The sequence below is a fragment of the Thunnus maccoyii genome, chromosome 6, assembly GCF_910596095.1.
Source record: "Thunnus maccoyii chromosome 6, fThuMac1.1, whole genome shotgun sequence".
In the NCBI taxonomy this organism is placed as follows: Eukaryota; Metazoa; Chordata; class Actinopteri; order Scombriformes; family Scombridae; genus Thunnus; species Thunnus maccoyii.
This window is the reverse complement of record NC_056538.1, coordinates 22,027,862-22,045,273: the sequence shown is the minus strand read 5'-3', so window position 1 is coordinate 22,045,273 and position 17,412 is coordinate 22,027,862. Positions and strand designations below refer to the sequence as shown.

General features: G+C 37.7%; 1 protein-coding gene across 1 annotated transcript; it reads left to right on the top strand.

Annotated features, from left to right (window-relative positions):
- Positions 1 to 2,261: 2,261 nt before the first annotated feature.
- zgc:112083 lies at positions 2,262 to 7,748 on the top strand. Its single transcript, XM_042414106.1, has 10 exons — positions 2,262 to 2,366; positions 2,865 to 3,036; positions 4,141 to 4,367; positions 4,478 to 4,589; positions 4,706 to 4,858; positions 4,961 to 5,035; positions 5,544 to 5,664; positions 6,272 to 6,410; positions 6,499 to 6,623; positions 6,742 to 7,748. Exons 2-10 carry the CDS (start codon positions 2,886 to 2,888, stop codon positions 7,172 to 7,174), a joined length of 1,536 nt encoding a protein of 511 aa, XP_042270040.1. The 5' UTR covers positions 2,262 to 2,366; positions 2,865 to 2,885; the 3' UTR covers positions 7,175 to 7,748.
- The last annotated feature ends 9,664 nt before the right edge of the window (positions 7,749 to 17,412 follow it).

Genomic DNA, 17,412 nt, shown 5'->3' with positions numbered 1-17,412 from the left:
TATTCCTAAAATCTCAACTAATATTTAGAATCATTCATATGGTGTTTTTTCTAATAATCTAAATAATGCAATCAGTAATTTTCTATTTACTGATAGTCAGTGGATTAATTCAGAGATGCAAAATGACCCCATCTTGAAACAAAAATATATGAAACAAAGAACAGATGTACAATGGAGGCATTATTCAATTATTTTTCAGTATATTCAGCAACTGGATTTTGGATGTTGGTGGTCATTTTCCTGTGAATCAGTCATCCTGACATAAAACTGCATGAATAATTCAGTTGTTATGGGTTTGTATGTTTGCAGAGCAACATGAAATATTGAATAAAAGATCAGCGATGGCACTGGAGCAGTGTAAGCTCTGTCCTTTCTCTAAAAGACTTGTCTGGCTGGTTACAGACTCCCCTACACAGCTTTATTGTGTGTCCATTTTTGTCATGTTTAAGCAGTTATTGCCACTATTGTTATCTTCTGGTGTGGTTAAAAAATATTTCATGAACAAAAGAGGCCCTTGTGTTTATCAGTTGAATTTGACAACATCCAGAAGAATGTTATTTAGCCACTAAGTGTAAATGTTGGCCAAATACTCCAATGAACAGCAGAGTGGGGATGTGACTCAGTGAGTTTGCAGCAGATCTCAAATTCTTCCTTTCTAAGACACCCTTCTTTAATAAAATAATGTATCTACGTCAAGATTATGCACTGCAACATAAATGCCTATTTTGAATAGGTGTATTGTTAAGATAGACTTCACATTAGGAAACATGCATCCTCATGAAGATATTGTATTTCTTGGGCAGGCATATGACATGAGAAGTGGTGCTTATAGTCAGCACATTCTGCCCTCTAGTGGATAAGAGCTGTTGCACAAACTCATAGCAGCGTCACCGTGACGGGTAAAAAAGTAATCATTATAATGAAATACACAATGCTGCATTTCAAGAAAAACATAGGGTAGAACCATCCAACTCTTCTTTTTGTTCAAGACACCCTGAAGGAAGGAAATTCAACAAGCCTCCACCTGAGAGGTTGAGCAGCTCGGGCAAGACCCTGCTTCTCCTTCTCTTGTTGTCTTATAGGTTCTACAGAAAGCCTTTTCCATGGCCCCCCCTAACTTCTCTTCTAGTTTTTATAGCTATGACCACAGAGGCTGCAGTCCCTCTGGCCTGCTGATACCTAGTCAAATACGAAAGGCCTCCTTGACCTTGAAAGCTTCATCCAAACACTGTTGGATCACTGCTGTGCTTTGGCGTTGCTGCCAATGATAAGAACCAACAACGGAGGCTTTGAATGTGGCTCACTAGGATTCTATGTCCTCATCCTCCCTTGGGATACAGGAGAAATCCTGACAGTTGAAGGCCTTGCAGACAGGGGTCTCTGCCACATGTTCCTAGTTAAGCTCATGTTTACTAGGTCTGTCTGGGAACTTCCCCCATCATTACCCATGTGTTCAAGATAACTACAAAGTTTATCATAGATCTTCTGCCTAATTGGAGTTCTGTAAAATACACTTATGACCAGCATTATACTCATGGTGCTTGTTATGGACAATCCATAGCTTGCACAGAAGTCCAATTAGAAAGCACCACCACATGAGGGCTGACATCCTCCAAAGATGACAGTGGAGTTGCACACAGTTCCACAGCCCAAGCTTAAAACAAAGGAGGATCTTACTTTTACTGTTTTAGCTCCAAACTCCCCCTCAGTATCAGATCAGCTGAGTCAGTACCTCAATTTAAAAAGCTTTTAAGAACCCACCTGTACAGACTGGCATTTATAGGCCTATAATAATTTTATGATGTCTGTTCAAATATTTTATGTTGCTCTTTTTATATTTTGTTTTATGTGTCTGTGTTTGATCACTTCTTGAAATCCCTGTTTTTATTGCATTTCCTGTGTATGATGTTCTTTTATTTATTTATTTTTGTTTGTTTTATGTATGTATGTATGTATATATGTATATATGTATGTGTTTGCACCTATATTTTATGGTATTGTATTTTGTGAAGCACCTTGTAACTCTGGTTTAGAAAGGCGCTATAGAAATAAAGTTTATTATCATTATCATTATCATTATGATAAACTATTCATATTCTGCAATATTTCAGCAGTTATTCGTTGTAAGCACCAATAAACCTGATGTATTATGAAGATAATGAGCTATTTAATGTTTTTTTATGCCATGAAATATCTCATACAACAGTCCTGGAGGCCTCCGGTTCAGAAAGTGGCGGTATGTTCCTTTTTCTCTTCAAGAAGAAGAAGAACAAGACGAAGAAGAAGAAACCGGAAATAAACAAAACCAGACAAGCAGAGAGGAGGGAAGAGCTGCTCGGTGTCTGCAGCGGGCAACATTCATATTTGTAAGAAACATTTTCAATAGTTAATGTATCAAGCGTCGGAAACGTTAGTGTGTGTTTACAAATCCCCCATTAAGATGTCAAATATTTCCCACGTTAGCGTGAAACGATTTAAAATTGCGATCGGCTGTTTAAGAAAAGTCCTAAAAATGAGTGCAAACCTATCTCAGGTTTAGCGGTAGCTAGACTGTTAGCCAAAATACTAACTTTTGTATGAACATAAGATGTTAAACTTGAAATAATAAACTTGAAATAACGTATCAACAGTTAGTTATGTTACTCGTTTTGCCAACTAGCACACAGTCCGAAATAACGCTGACAGCTAAAATTTTCTAGGTAACGTTACGTCACCTTGAGCTAGAAACACTTTACAGCTAACCTAAGCTAACGTCGGTTTATACATTTATAGTCAATTCTAGCTAGTATTGTAGGCTACGTAGCTCAGCTGTTAGCCACAGTTTCTATCTGTTAAAATGTGCGTCGCTGTGTTTTTCTGTCTAGGAGGTCACACTGGTCTCCACCATGATGACAACCAAGAGACTCGATAACTTTGAGGTGATGTGTGAGTGGGCTTCATGCAACTTCAAGGGCCACACCATGGAGGAGCTGAGTGATCATATGTCGCTGCATTTAAAGGACTACCTGGGTGATAACGATGCCCTGGAGGAACTGGGTGAGTGTACATGCTGCTAAACATTTGTGTCCATACTGTTTGACATATGAGCAGCCACTAACTGAGGGCTGGAAGATATTCCTTGAAATCAGTTTATTCTAATCATAAATTCATCAACGAATGCCATTGAGATCAACATTTCTTAGCAGTAGAGACCCGTGTACTGAGAAGAGAAACAAACCTTAAAGCACACACCTACAAACAGCATCATAAACAATGAGAGACATCTGTAGAAAGGTTCAAAGTTAAACTTTAATGGACGGGTGCCCAAATGAACATTGAAATAGGTTTTATTTGCCATAATCACTCCTGTTCATACTGGCCATTAGAAGATCCCTTCATAATGTGCTTACAATGTAAGAAATGGGGGCCAAAGTCCACAGTCCTCCTCCTGTGCAAAAAAGCTTAAAGAAGGTTAACTGAAGCTAATATGAAGCTTCAGCTGTCCAAATTAGTCAAAGCAAATTGATAACGTTAAATTTTACAATCTTTTTAGTGCCAAAGTCCCTCTTTTTCTTACTATACTTCCACCGCAGCTCAACAGGGAAACACTGTCTGAGGAGTTTTTTCTTTTCTGTTGTTACTTGGCCATGAATTCATCTTATTGTATGATGTGTTTCATGCGATGGAATAAAATAATAACATGTTAAAATTGTGTCTCCTCTTGAAGCCACAACCATTTTCTGACAGTTTTTACATTTTGTTGTGTCTTGTATTATATTCACCAAAATGAGCCTGCGTGACCAACATGGCATCTTTATTTCTGTACCAGCTTTTCAGACACTGAACAGACACTGAACAATTAAAACTGCCAGGTGGAGGAACGCCGATTCAGTTTTCTCTGTTGTCAATGAACCCACACATAAAGATGCAAGCACATGCTGATTGGTTATTACTTTTAGTGGGATTGTTGCACTATTGGGAGTATTAAGGGGGTAGACAACAGCCTGTCTGGAGGAATTTGCTGAACATACTGAGTTAAATAAGGTCAGTTAGAGATTTGTCAAACTTTCAGTTGCGCAGCCATTGTTAGAAGAATGTCATGACTTCCTGTAGATCCTATGATAACTATCTAGTAATGACTCATTTGTTCTTTTTGTTTAGACGAGTATGCTTGTCTCTGGAATGGATGTGAATTTGTATCCATGGGCAGCCCTGCAGAGTTGGAGGTCCACGCTTACTTCCACAACTACCACGGTAAGCTCAAGTTTGTCGGGTCACAGCTGCTGAAGTCCCGTCCTGACCTGCCCAGCTGCAACCAAGGCTTGCATAGCAACAACTTGCTTCCAGAAGGATCAGATGGATACGTTTGCCAGTGGGAGCATTGTGATGTAAGTATTTTTAGTTTAAGGCAAATGCAGTCACACAGTATATAATCGATTGATTACTTAAATAAATATAGATATTAAAATATAGAATTCATATTTTTGTGTCTATACAGAGTGCGTTTAACAATCCTGAGTGGTATTACCGACATGTGGACAATCATGTTGAAAGTGCTGAGCTGCAGTCTCTCCCACAACAACAGCAGGCTCTATTCTGCCATTGGACAGGTATAACTGAGCAAGAAAAGGTTAAAGAGATGTTAATGATCTTCACGGTGTGTCTCACTTCACTGGTCCCACATTTAAATTTTACCTCTGTATGTGTGCTCATGTTTCTATCACAGGCTGTGACGCCTTCTTCAAGATCAGGTACCGTTTAAGAGAACACATGCGGAGCCACACTCAGGAGAGACTTGTAGCCTGTCCTACCTGTGGCAGCATGTTCTCCAGCAACACAAAGCTGTTTGACCACCTCCACAGGCAGGCCGAGCCAGTAGGTGAGAATGACACTTTGGTTTGCATAACTTTTCTACTAAATGTGATGCTAATTGTTTTGTTTAATGCTGATTTCTCTAAATACACCCATCTCGTTCGAACAGAGTCGCTGGTGTGTGAACACTGTGGCAAAGCTTTTTCCAGCGAGAGGCTTTTGAGGGATCATGTTCGTCAGCATGGTAACTTTTCACAGCTCTAAACTTAAATTATTGTGACATTGCAGTTAGTAAGTGTGAATTTATCAGAATTAACGATGATGAGCTCATTTCCAATCAACATTTGACATATTAGTTTTACCCAGATATTGTAATTGTATTGTAACTACAGTGTTGTAAAGTTTTAAAGCAACCATAAGCAGTAAAATGTTTAGTGTTAAATAATTGAATAATAATAATGATAATAATAATAATCGCATATTGAATGAGGTCTTTACTCAGTGTGCAAGGTTTTTCCTTCAGGGTAGCTTCAATTGTGGCTACAGTACATTTAGCTGCTTGTTTAAATCATACTATCATATAGCTGATCTGCAAGGTCAGGCTGTGCCAGATGAAAGCATTTTTGATTAATGATTTATCAGCTATATAAAGCTTGATCCATTCCCAGCTGTTAATTAGTAATTGTTGTGTCATGTATCATATTTTCATATTCCCAGACAACATCCTGTGTGTTCTTTTCTTTTACTTCCAGTGAATCAGGTGAAGTGTCCTTTCTGTGACATGACCTGCACCACTTTGGCAGCTCTGAAGATCCACATCAGGTTCCGCCATTGTGATGAGCGGCCCTTCCCATGTGACTTCTGTGACAAAAGGTAGAGCTTCAGAACAGCTGATTAGATGTCCAGTTGACAACAACTGAACTTTGTCACACAGCATATCGAACCAGCTCTTCATAGCTAGTGTTCAGTAAATTTGACATTAAAAGTAATGCATCAAGTTTCAGCCATTTCAAGAAACTTCTTTATTCTGCTGTTTTATAAAGGTTATTATTCTTTGCCTATTTGTAAGTAAGTAAGCATTATTTGCATAACATTTTAGTGATGTACAGTTGTACCTACAAAACAGTAGGTACAGAAGGTAGACAGAATGAGAGAAAATAGAAAAGACAGACAAGACAGTTTTGTCATTTCACTCTTCATGTAGTGATGAGAATCTAAAAATAACACCTGTGTCATCTGCTCCATATAGGAGTAAAGAGGAGTTTTACCTTAAAAGCACCAAGATATAGTTTTTAAGGAATAGTCTCCTTATGTATCCCTTTCCTTTGGAACAAATTATTTCAACATCAAACATTTGTAGTGAGGTTTTAATGTGTTTATCATCTATCCCTGTTTTGTATTTAATGAATACAAATTATTTCAGCATCATATATTCATGTTGTCATATATTCTTTTTTATTTATTTATTTATTTTTTACAGATTTAAGAACCAGCGTGATCTACAGAAACACACAGAGGTCCACAACGAGGGGTCGGTTTACCACTGTACAGTGGAGGGCTGTGAATATTTTTGTCACACATTCCCAACCATGAATCATCATTTCAAGAGAGTGCACGAGGTTTGTTGGCACCGACCTCTGCTGTAATCTTGTTGACAGTTGCGATGATGCTCGGTCATTGACACCATTGCATGGTTTTCACTAACAGGTTGGAGGAATGTCCAAATATAAATGCCATATCTGTGATAAGGTCTTCTCCTGGTGTTACACTCTCACACTTCACCTTCGCAAGAAGCATGAGCTGAAATGGCCTTCTGGACATTCCCGCTTTAGGTAGGTCAAATAAGCCAATTAACACTTAACTTTTCAGCTCTCAGCATGCATCAAATGTAACTATAAGATATCTAAAAATAAATATTACATGTGTGGTTTTTCTGTGTTTTCTCCACAGATACAGAAAGGATGTAGACGGCTTCCTAAAAGTAAACATGGTACGGTTTGAGACTGTGGAAGTGACGAAGGAGATCATGAAGAACATGGCCAAGAAGCCTCAGAGCCTTCGGAAAGGTCAGAGAACCAGCAGCCGCAACAAGAGACCAGCAGTGACACCAGAGAGCGGTCGAAGCTCACCTGCAGGATCCTCCTCGCCCTCCTCCAGCTCCTCGTCCTCATACTCCTCAGAGCTCTCTGGAGGCGAGGACGTTTCGTCTCAGCCCAGCCCCAGAGGCAGCGACTCTCCCGTCTACTGTGTCATGAGTACCATCCCTCACATTGAGGACGAGCCCGGAGGAGTAGCTCAGGAGGACTGTGACACTAGTGGGACATCTGGAGCAGTTCAGGCCCTGACGGAGGTCGCAAGGGGCCTAGGCATGGACGTGGTGTGATTGTCCACCGTGCACTGCACCGTACAGCCTGATGGGTGTAGGCTCTCTTATAGCTATTATGCAATTAAATTGGTTTGCCTCTTTTACTATATTTTTGCAGTGGAGCTGTCAGTGAAGTCATCACTGGGACTATTTTTTTGAGCCAAAGCTTCCGAATGGTCTTTAGCGTTTTTAAAGTGATGTTACTTTGATTTACTGTCATCTCTGTTTTGGGACCACAGTTTCACTATTGCAGCTCTTAGTAACTCTAATGCCTCGGCTGAGCTTTGTGATGTCTCGCATTTATATAAAATTGCCTGTAAAACATAGGTTAATGTTTCTGTGAGTTGACAAAGCTTACGTGAATGTAATGAGTCAAAAGCACTACAACGCTAGTTCTATGAAATGTTATTCCCTACGTGTTCTTAACACACCATGTTCCATTTTCTGTGATATTTCCATGATGTTGCCCTCACAGAGGATTTCAGATGATGTTTTTTATCGTAGCCTTGGAATATTGCTTAATTGTATTGTTTAATGCAGAAGTAAGTTATCATTGTTATACATTTTAAATACATTTTTTGATACAAAAGTACGCTTTTCTTGGTTTTATTTGTAGGTTAGTTTATCTGAAACTTATACATGAAGTAATTAACTCAACTCTCTTCAACAGCTGCTTGCACATTTTAGATTTTACAAGCTTTTCCACCTCCAAACATGAGCTTTGATACCACCTGACCAATTCATATTCCACCCTCAAGTCCAAATCAAGATTTTAAACTCAAGCTAACCTAAAAGAAATCACCAAGCAGCTTTCTTGGGCATCTCTATATTTCTAATCATATAATCAAACAAAGGGTCATACAGGTCATACATACAGTGTAAGTAAAAACAATCCATTCAAGAAATAATTTCTGTCAAAGAAGACCACTATGCTTCATTAAAGGGGCACTGTGCAGATTTTTTTTTTTACATGAGGTTTTAAAGAAGGATTTATGAGACATGGAGGTTCTAATGAAAGATGCTGATCCAGTTGAATTATGGGAAATGTAGGATCCAGTACTTTTGGAGGGTAAAAGTCAAGATACCTCTGCTTCTTCAATTTTGACCTTTAAACAAAAAAGTGTCTCTTGTGTGTCCCAGTTTCTCCCTATCACTAGATTTTCTAGGACAGTGTGGAGCTCCACTGAATCAGCGCAGCCCAGAATGACCAGTGACATCCTATAAGTGAGTGATTGCTATGGGAGTAGCTGCCCTCCTTTTTTTTTGTCAGGCTGACCCTTGAGACTCAACACCCCGTGTGGGATGCTGCCAGAAAGCCAGGATGAAGGAGATGACTCATGGTAGCAGAATGGCAGTGGTGGAGATGATGGCTCTCATTACCTGAGCTCATAAACTTCCTCCCGCTGAGGTAAGCAGTCTCCTGCTGCCTTATAGCAAGAGGGAAACGAAGATGTGGCGCTGAGAAGCTGTGAAAAACTTCTTTGTGCTTTTGTGCTGCACGAGGCATCTTGATCACCTTGCAGCTATTTAGTAAATAGTCTCCTAGGAGTTGTTGTCTTAAGCTGTGATCCATTGTCTTGAATCCAGTCCACAATTGCTCCCATGAAGCAGTTTGGTAAGGATACATCTCAGCTCCTGGGTAAGAGACAACCCCCCTAGGAGCTCTGGCAACATTACATCCACTGCTGTAGCAATGCAGGGCAGAGGTGTCACTCGTGTTAATATGTTGCACTAACATGGTGTTAGATGACGGATCTTTACGAGTCATACTGAGCAGAGATGGATCAAACCGGTCATCTACAACTTCCTGCTTCACCCTCTTCACCTTAATCAAGCTGCCACAGTTGAGCGGCCTTTTCCTGTCATGTGAGACTGTGTCATGTCTGCCGTCAAGTTCAGGAGTGACTACTGTGTGACCCCGAGACTTTTCTTTAAGAGGTAAAACATTCGAACAGGAATCCAGCTGGTGGTGTCTGTGCTCCTCTTTCTCATCCCTTTTCTCTTTCCAGTTTAGGTTCGGGAGCTGTCCCAGTTTCTCCCTCTTGGTGGTATGGATGTGGTAAGACGCTGTCGATGATGTGTAAAGGTCAGAGGGATGACTTTTTTGGAAGTGGCTCCTATTCTCTGTTGTTTTTCCTGCTTCACTCCTTTCACCATATGCTGACTGTCCACATGTAGAATCTGAAAAGGAGAAGAAGATCATCGTGATTGTCATATCCTGCTGCTAAACTTTCTGTATTCATGACATTATTGTTCTTGGACTCACCTAGATTGGGCTGTATGCAAGAGGGTTGTACTGGTTCCTTGTGTTGCACTGAGTCAGGTAGTCTGGTGGTCAGTTCTTGATGGAGACTGTTAGGTTTTGGCTGCATTTTCTGTTAAATGATACCATCAACTTAATTTTGGAACCAGATACAAATCTGCCAGTGCAATATGAGATATCATCAAAATCCCTCCACAGTGTAGAATTGTCTGACATCTTGACCCAAACCGTCTTAAAACTGTTGTTAATTTAAAGTTTATATTGTTCATAAATGCTGCTGTTTCTGTCTTGATATTGACCGACACTGGCAACTGAAAGACCTAATATAGACCTCTTCTGACCTGACCACTTTTTTAGTTATTAATAAGACAATTAATCAAAGATAAATCCTAAAAAAAACATTCAAATATTATCATAATTTAGGTATTTTTTCACATTATATCTTAGTTTATGTAGATGACAGACAAAAATACAAAAATACAATTTAATTGACTTTAATTTCACACGCAAAGCACCACATTTTTAAAAAATTCAACCTGTTTCTGTGACTAAAATATTGATGCATTTAATTGTTACCTTGAGTTTCTTTTGGTAATAAATTTGCCATGCTATGCAGACATGCAGTGCACCCCATCTCCCTCGTTTCTGGAGGGGAAAAAAAAAGGTTTTTTACAACAAATTAAATGATTTACTAAGCTTCTTTTAATTAAAATCATTGTAATAATCACAAACTAAGTTTTGACATATAAATGAATTAAGTTTTACTGAATCTTTCTACATTTTAATTGCTATATTGACATTTCTTGTTTTGAATGATGCATCTTGGACGTACTGTTGACTTGAAGGACTTCTGTGTCGCTCTGCGGAAGGCAGTGACAGGAGTTAAGGAGGGCGGCCTCGTTGTTCTTCTGAGAAGATGCTGGATGAACTGTAACATGAGGTAAAATATGACGTCTTGAAACTATTCTTGGTGGTTAAGTGGCAAGAAGATAAAAATGGAAGAAACTGAGTGAAGTGACTCAGCAGAGATAACACTGAGCTGGTGAAAGTAATGAAAAAAACATCTCCTTACATCACTGTCTTGAACTCCCATCATAGCTGGAGCAGGAAAGCCAGCAGAGGACTGATGAGGGATGGGAGTGAAGGCACACTGGTGAGTGTACTGATGCATGTGTTTGTGCTGATGGACCACGGTGTGTGAAGATGAGAGCAATTGTGCTTTTGATTCCTGAGCAGGCAGGACAGTATATTCTACAGGAAAAATCACAAAGGAAGATCATTTTGGTAAGCATTTCTTTTTGAGGAAGTAGAAACAGTAGAAACAGTGATATAATGTGTCAGTAAATAATGTGAGTCAGTGGGTTTGTTCTTGGCATAAGTGAGGCTGGTTGAAGTTTTGTTGAAGCTCAAACACACCTGGTTTGAAGTTAATGTTGGATCTCAGTTCGCCTGCAAGATGGAGGCTTTCCAGAAAGTTAGCAGACCAGCCAGGCAACAACAGGTTCTTGAAGTCCTCTGTATGACACAAACAGAATGAATCACTGAACATTCACAGAAACATAAACATAATACAGTATATTGTTTTGAGACATGCATATTGTATGATATACATCTTAGGCAATTTGCCTTGCAAATGACAGTATCTTGTTAGATTGCATTACTGGCGATAATCCCACTGAGGCATTCAATGTGCCAATCCATTTAATTAATTTAGGATCCATCTGTTCCAAGGACACATAATGCTGTTAGTGAATGGGGAGCAATGTGATGTGCAGTATGTGAATATAAACTAGAGGAAGAACAGGCTAACATAACGTTTGTCTCTGCAGCAGCAAGTCAATATTTAGTCAATCTTATAAATACAGAGAGAAATAAAACACGACTTCCAAAATCAACAAGACAAAGACAACATAAAGACAGTTTTAAGCATCTTGCTTGCAAAAAATTAAAATATTTATTGAAGCTTCTGATCAATTTCTGTACAACCTTTTTTTTTTTTAATCTCTGTGCGCTTTTGTTGATTTATATCAGAATCTTCAATAAATATTTTAATATTTTGCAAGCAAGATGCTTAAAACTGCCTTTATGTATGTTGTTTTTCATTGTGTAGACCAACAGAGGACAGACAAAGTAACAGGGCTGCCTTACAATACAACATGATGAATAGCTTTCTCACATTGCTTTCTAGTTTCTCACAGATCACATTTATTACAAGAGTCTATTGGATTACGTTTGAATGTACAGTGGGTTCTGTGTTTTTGGCCACTGAGAGTAAATAATAATTGTGAAACATCTTTGGCTGCATTTACATGAAAGGAAAGAGTTGAGTTGTCTCTGTGACATATCATTTTTTTTCTATAAAGTATGGTGCAGATTTAGCTAAGCAGCCATTTCTCTAGTGCTGTTTGTGCCAGTGCCTCTATAACCTTTTTAGGCTGTGGCAATCCGATAGCCTGATCCCTCCTTTCTCATAGAGACAAGATTAGCTGGAGGTTACACATCTTATGTACTCTAAATTTCGTCCATGTCAGCGCGCCACAGAAATCTCTTAATCTCATAAAGGAGCTGTTTGTTAGGAGCATAAACGGAGTGAATGAGACATCAGAAACAGCTCACTGTGTTATCTTAGGGCACGAAGAGCACCGGAACTCAACTTAAAGACAAAACCTGCTGCTTAAATCATACATCAACTGAACCCTATACTTTAAAAATCTCCAGAGATGCACTGGTGCTTTTTGAGTTCTCAATAGTGCTTGGATGTCAAAAGTGAGATAAAATAAAGATAAAATTCATATTTAACACTTTTATTAAACAATTGCCAACAGATTAGTTTTACATCTTAATACTTTTTAAGTAATTTAGAGCTGCTATGATTTATTGACTTGAATATTAAAATATATATTCAGCAGTAAGTTTTATAATTGATAAATCAATTTTTATGCACAATTTTTAAGTAAAAATGGAAAAATTAACTTTGTAAATGTAAATTTTTCTCATTTTCTTTTTCTTTAAGGGTAGTAAAATGAAAATTTTGGGATTTTGGACTGTTGGTCGGACAAAACAAGACATTTGAAGATGTCAACTTAGACTCTAGAAATTTGTGAAGGGAACTGACCAAAGTTTATCGACCAAACAGCTAATCAAAGAAATAATTTGTAGATTGATTGATCACGAAAGTAATCACTACTGGAAACTCTAAAACAATTACAATGCCAATGTACATAGTCATGAATTGAACAATCAGTGCATATTGAACTTAATATGAGGGGAAAAGACAAAAGAAATGTTGATTTTGATGTTTGAATATTTATGTGGATTGTCACATAATTGTTGTTTAAAGTCACATTGAACTCTCAACAGCCTTCTAAGCATAAAAAGGTAAAAAGTAATCTGCAGGTGTAATGTTATGCAAGATGTTATGGTTGGCCTCCATCTCATTATTTAATGCTGCAGTATTTTCTCGTTCTGACAAAATCAAACGCATATATTCTGTAAATATGTTCCTTACCTGTGTGATGAGGTGAAATCTCTTGACCTCCTGATATTTGATTATCCGGTGAACAAGATTCAGCCCCTCAAAGCCTGTTTATCAATCAACAAAGTAAAGACAAAGGCGTTTAATACAGCCTTTCATATATTTAATTAACTGTGTCGATCCAGTCAGCCAACAGCAGTTGAACGAGTCCGGTTCGGCATCCGTCTGCAGCTCTGGTACAGTGACTTCAGTTCAGCATGGACCACCTGTTGCTATGAGTCAGTGTCAGCTGTGTGCTGTACCTGATCAATTAGTGTTACTTACCAACACCAGGAAAGACCATTAACTACTCCTAATTGCTTACAGTAATCCCGTCAGCCCTCTAAACCCTTCTGATTCAGTTTAGACAAAGACAGCTTATGTGGCAACAGAAGGGTTTTTCTCAACAGGGATGCTAGTGAGAAAATGAAAATCTGACATAAATAAATTGTAACATACATAGTCATATCTGTGCAGTGTAAACTAATTATTATTATTATTATTATTATTATCTATTAATAGTTATTAGGGGTCCAATCAGTGAACGTTTTCTCCTGGAACTCTACTGTTTTTGTTCTCATTATTCTTCTTACTATTTTTCTCTGCTTACAGCGCAGTTCGTGCAGCAAAAACTGTAAGACCTAGAAACACCAATTTGCAGGTGGGTTGCAACTTCCAACCCACTACTCAGGCACATAAAATGACACTCATTGGTCAAGGTGATGCTTGAGGTCAATTTTAGCAATTATCTCAAAAACAGCTCGGCCTAGAGTCATCATTTTAATCTCTCAATTCATCTGGATCTTTGCTCCAATGGTCTTCTGCTCTAAAAATGTTAAGTTTTGCGACTTTTTCTCAATTTTCCCAAAATCCCATTTTCGACATCTCGTCAGAAACTGCTGGGCCAATTGTCCCAAAACTGTGTCATCTACAGACTTCACTGATCTTAAGGTGAAATTTTGATGATCAATCCGTTTTGAAATTATACATTTTTAAACCTGTCTTTAAGTTCAATTTTACATAAACGCTCATAAATCTAAATTGCCTTAAGCTATTGTAACCAAACTTAGTACACATGTTCAGGTGCTAGGTCTGAGTTTTGTTACGCAGTCCTGGGATATTCTGCCACTTGGAGGCGCCACAAATGTGAAAAGTTTATAACTCATAATTAGCTGCACGGATTTTAGTGAAAACATGTTCTCCGGACATGCTCAATTCATTGAATAAAGTGTGGTCATGATTGGCGAAAAGGTAAGTGGCTTATAAGCATAAACTCACATTTTCATCAATTTTGCAGTCAAAACTTCCAAAAATCATTTAAATTTCACCGTTGGTCCAAGAGAGCTGAAATGTTTTTAGCACGTGCACTGATGGGTGACAAAAGTTTCTCTCACTGCAACCTTTGGTCAGAAGTCCATCACTCTATATTTTTCAAAATATGTAAAATCAATTAACATATACAGTGTATCTCTGCAAGTCTTCATTCATATACTTCCAATATTGACAGAGACATTCTTTAGATAACTTCATCAAAGTGTTTGATAATACACCTGAAACCAGCAGAATGATATGTGATTTTTTTCAGAATTTTATCACCAACATTTTGACTGTTGTTTCAAACGGACAAAAACACCCCAGTTTTGCATGTGATGTCATTGCCTCAACTTGTGAGAAGGTGTGGAAACCATGTGTCCTCAGTCGCACAGTCAGTAAAGTCACCTTCTCCGGGGATACAAAGGTAATGGGTTCGAATCTCAAGGTGGCCAAATCCTACTTGCCAACAATCTAGCAGTTCATGAAGTTCTGTTACGAACCTTAATTAATTTCAGAAGGCAGAATAAATAGGTAGTCTTAAATTTATTTTCAGTCTGTACATGTTCATGCACATAGATGTCATATGACATTAACGTTTTACTTTAATTCTAATTTTTTAAATGTAAGGGGGTTTTAAGAGACTGTATACAAGACAAATATTCTGCTCTCTAGTGTGTACTGTACAGTGTGTCAATGTGTCAATTCTACATACAAAAAATACTGGATATAATGGAAATTAAACACATATTTCCGATCTTTTTTCTTCCTACTCTCTTAGTTACATTGTCAAAATGAACTATTTGTAAAGGCAGATCTGTAAAAGAAACACATTTGAGCTACACAGCAGCATGTGGTCACAGAGACGCTCACACAGTGACACAGATGGCACTGAACATAATCTAAGAGAACCTGTTTGCTGGCTACAAACACACCAAATCCTGATATATCCACAATGGGTTTCACGATTAAATGTTTCCAAATAACGGAACAGATTTCTTTTTAATTCTGTGATTTGGCACCAGCTGAGCACGCTGTCCTGCATAGCCTCAAACGAAGTGGGCTACCCTTCCATTGGATCCCATTAAGCAGAACATAAGACGCTGATTGGATGAGGCTTTGGGATGACATGTTCTCCTTGATTAGCTAATTCCATTCTCGCTAACCATCCAAATCCTGTTAGTATGGGCAGAGTTAAAGTTGCTGCTCTGTCGAGGAACAGTGTTCATCCGGCCATGAACAATTAGGCTGAACCTCTATAACCCACAATTCACTGATGTGCCAAGACTAATTAGACAACTTAAAGCAGCCTCCCCAACAAGGAGCTACAATGGAAGTTATTGTGGGCTGATTTTGTTCATGCACAGCTATTATTATTATTTTTATTTGAATTTTATTTGATAGGGACGATGTAATTTGACATAGTTCCAATACAAAGCACATTGCATAGAGTTTATAGCTGTTGCTAATTTTCAACTCTCGCCCTTAGTTGGGCTTTATATGTACAGTGTAATTAAAATATACAGCTTTCATTATCATAAAACCACAATACACTACAGATATGGAAGTACAATATAATACATACACACACACACACCTTAGTAATTTAAAGTATAATTAGCTAAAAATGGGTACAGCTCTGGTTTGCTTTTAGCCAGCACTTAACCTTTTAAATTAAAATTTTACATTTTTAAATCTTAAATAGTTTCCAGATTTTATATCTGGAATTAATTTGATTTCAGTTGGTAATAGAGAAAGCTGATTGTCCAAATTTAGATCTACAATGTGGTATTTTACAGTTGCCATTCACCACACTCCTAGTTTGTCTGTTAATGTCTTGTCTTTGGATTTATCTGGAAAGAGTCCCTGGGGCTAAACTGTTGATACATTTGAAAACTAACTTAAGAAAACAAATTTGCAACAAATTAAAATATAAATCTAAATCACACAATTACACGTGACTGGAACCTAACGAATAAATCTATCGGACTGATATTATCTGTAGATTTAAACTGAATGTCAACAGATCAGTGTCGGTGTATATGTTGGCTGATGAGTAGCAAGAAATGACACACAAGATATGTTAAGAGGTTATTTAGTAACAATGTTGCCTTTTTAATTTGTTTATTTTTCAACTGTAAAATGTTCTTCTGAGTATCTATCTTTGTCACAGTTCCTTAAAAAACTAATTGAAGGGATTACTATCAAAAACATGGATGTGAGAATAATAATGTCTGATATTTTATCATACTGTATATCAAGATCAAAAATTTATCATTACTGTGGCTTTTTAAGTGACAAAAGTTGAATAATATTATGGAATACTTATGCAAATGTAAGCTAATGATGAATTTTAATTTTTTTCTGCAAAGGTGGATGTCAAGTAAACAGATCTCTGTTAGTACTTTGAAAAATACACTGAAAGTTTTTCTTCCCACACTTTTCTTGTGTCTTGTTAAAGATTGATCACCAACATCGTAACCTGAGTGAAATACGTCCAAGACACCATTTCTTTGGCTTCATTATTCGAATGGAAACTTCTATGTCTGGTGCATCTTTTTTTCTTTTTAGCAATTCTCTGCATCTTTGGAGTTTTAAGGGGAATCTCACTGATTTTACATGTCAAAGGAAATTTACTAGTCACTTTATAGTCGTATAAATTCTTCTGTGGCTCTGGAGATTTGTCAAGCCTGAAAAAAAGAAAAAAAGTGAAGAAAAAACTTACACAAGTGACATGTTTTTGGTAATCTTTGTTTGGAGACCACAGATTGTGCTTGCATTACAAACTGGACTTTAAAAAACTGCTGTGACCCCGTTCCATACTACAAACAAATTCTTGTTTGGGTATGTAGAGTTCACACTGGAAAAGTGACAATTTTTTTCCTCAATTAAGTTAATATGTACACTAAAAAAAATGCTTGATTTGAGTGTGCTGGTGGTTATCACTATTGTCTCACAATGCACTGCAATTCTCAAAGGAAATGGAGGAGCAGCTCAGAACTGGAGAGAACTTTTCTCTTCTTAATAAATGTGAAAAGTGGTATTATATTGAAATAAGCATCTTAAATATTTTATATAAAGTATATTTATATTAATTAATTTAATTAGCAGTGACATTCTGGGATTGTAGTGTGATCGACACTTTTCCTGTAAATAAACTGTATACTA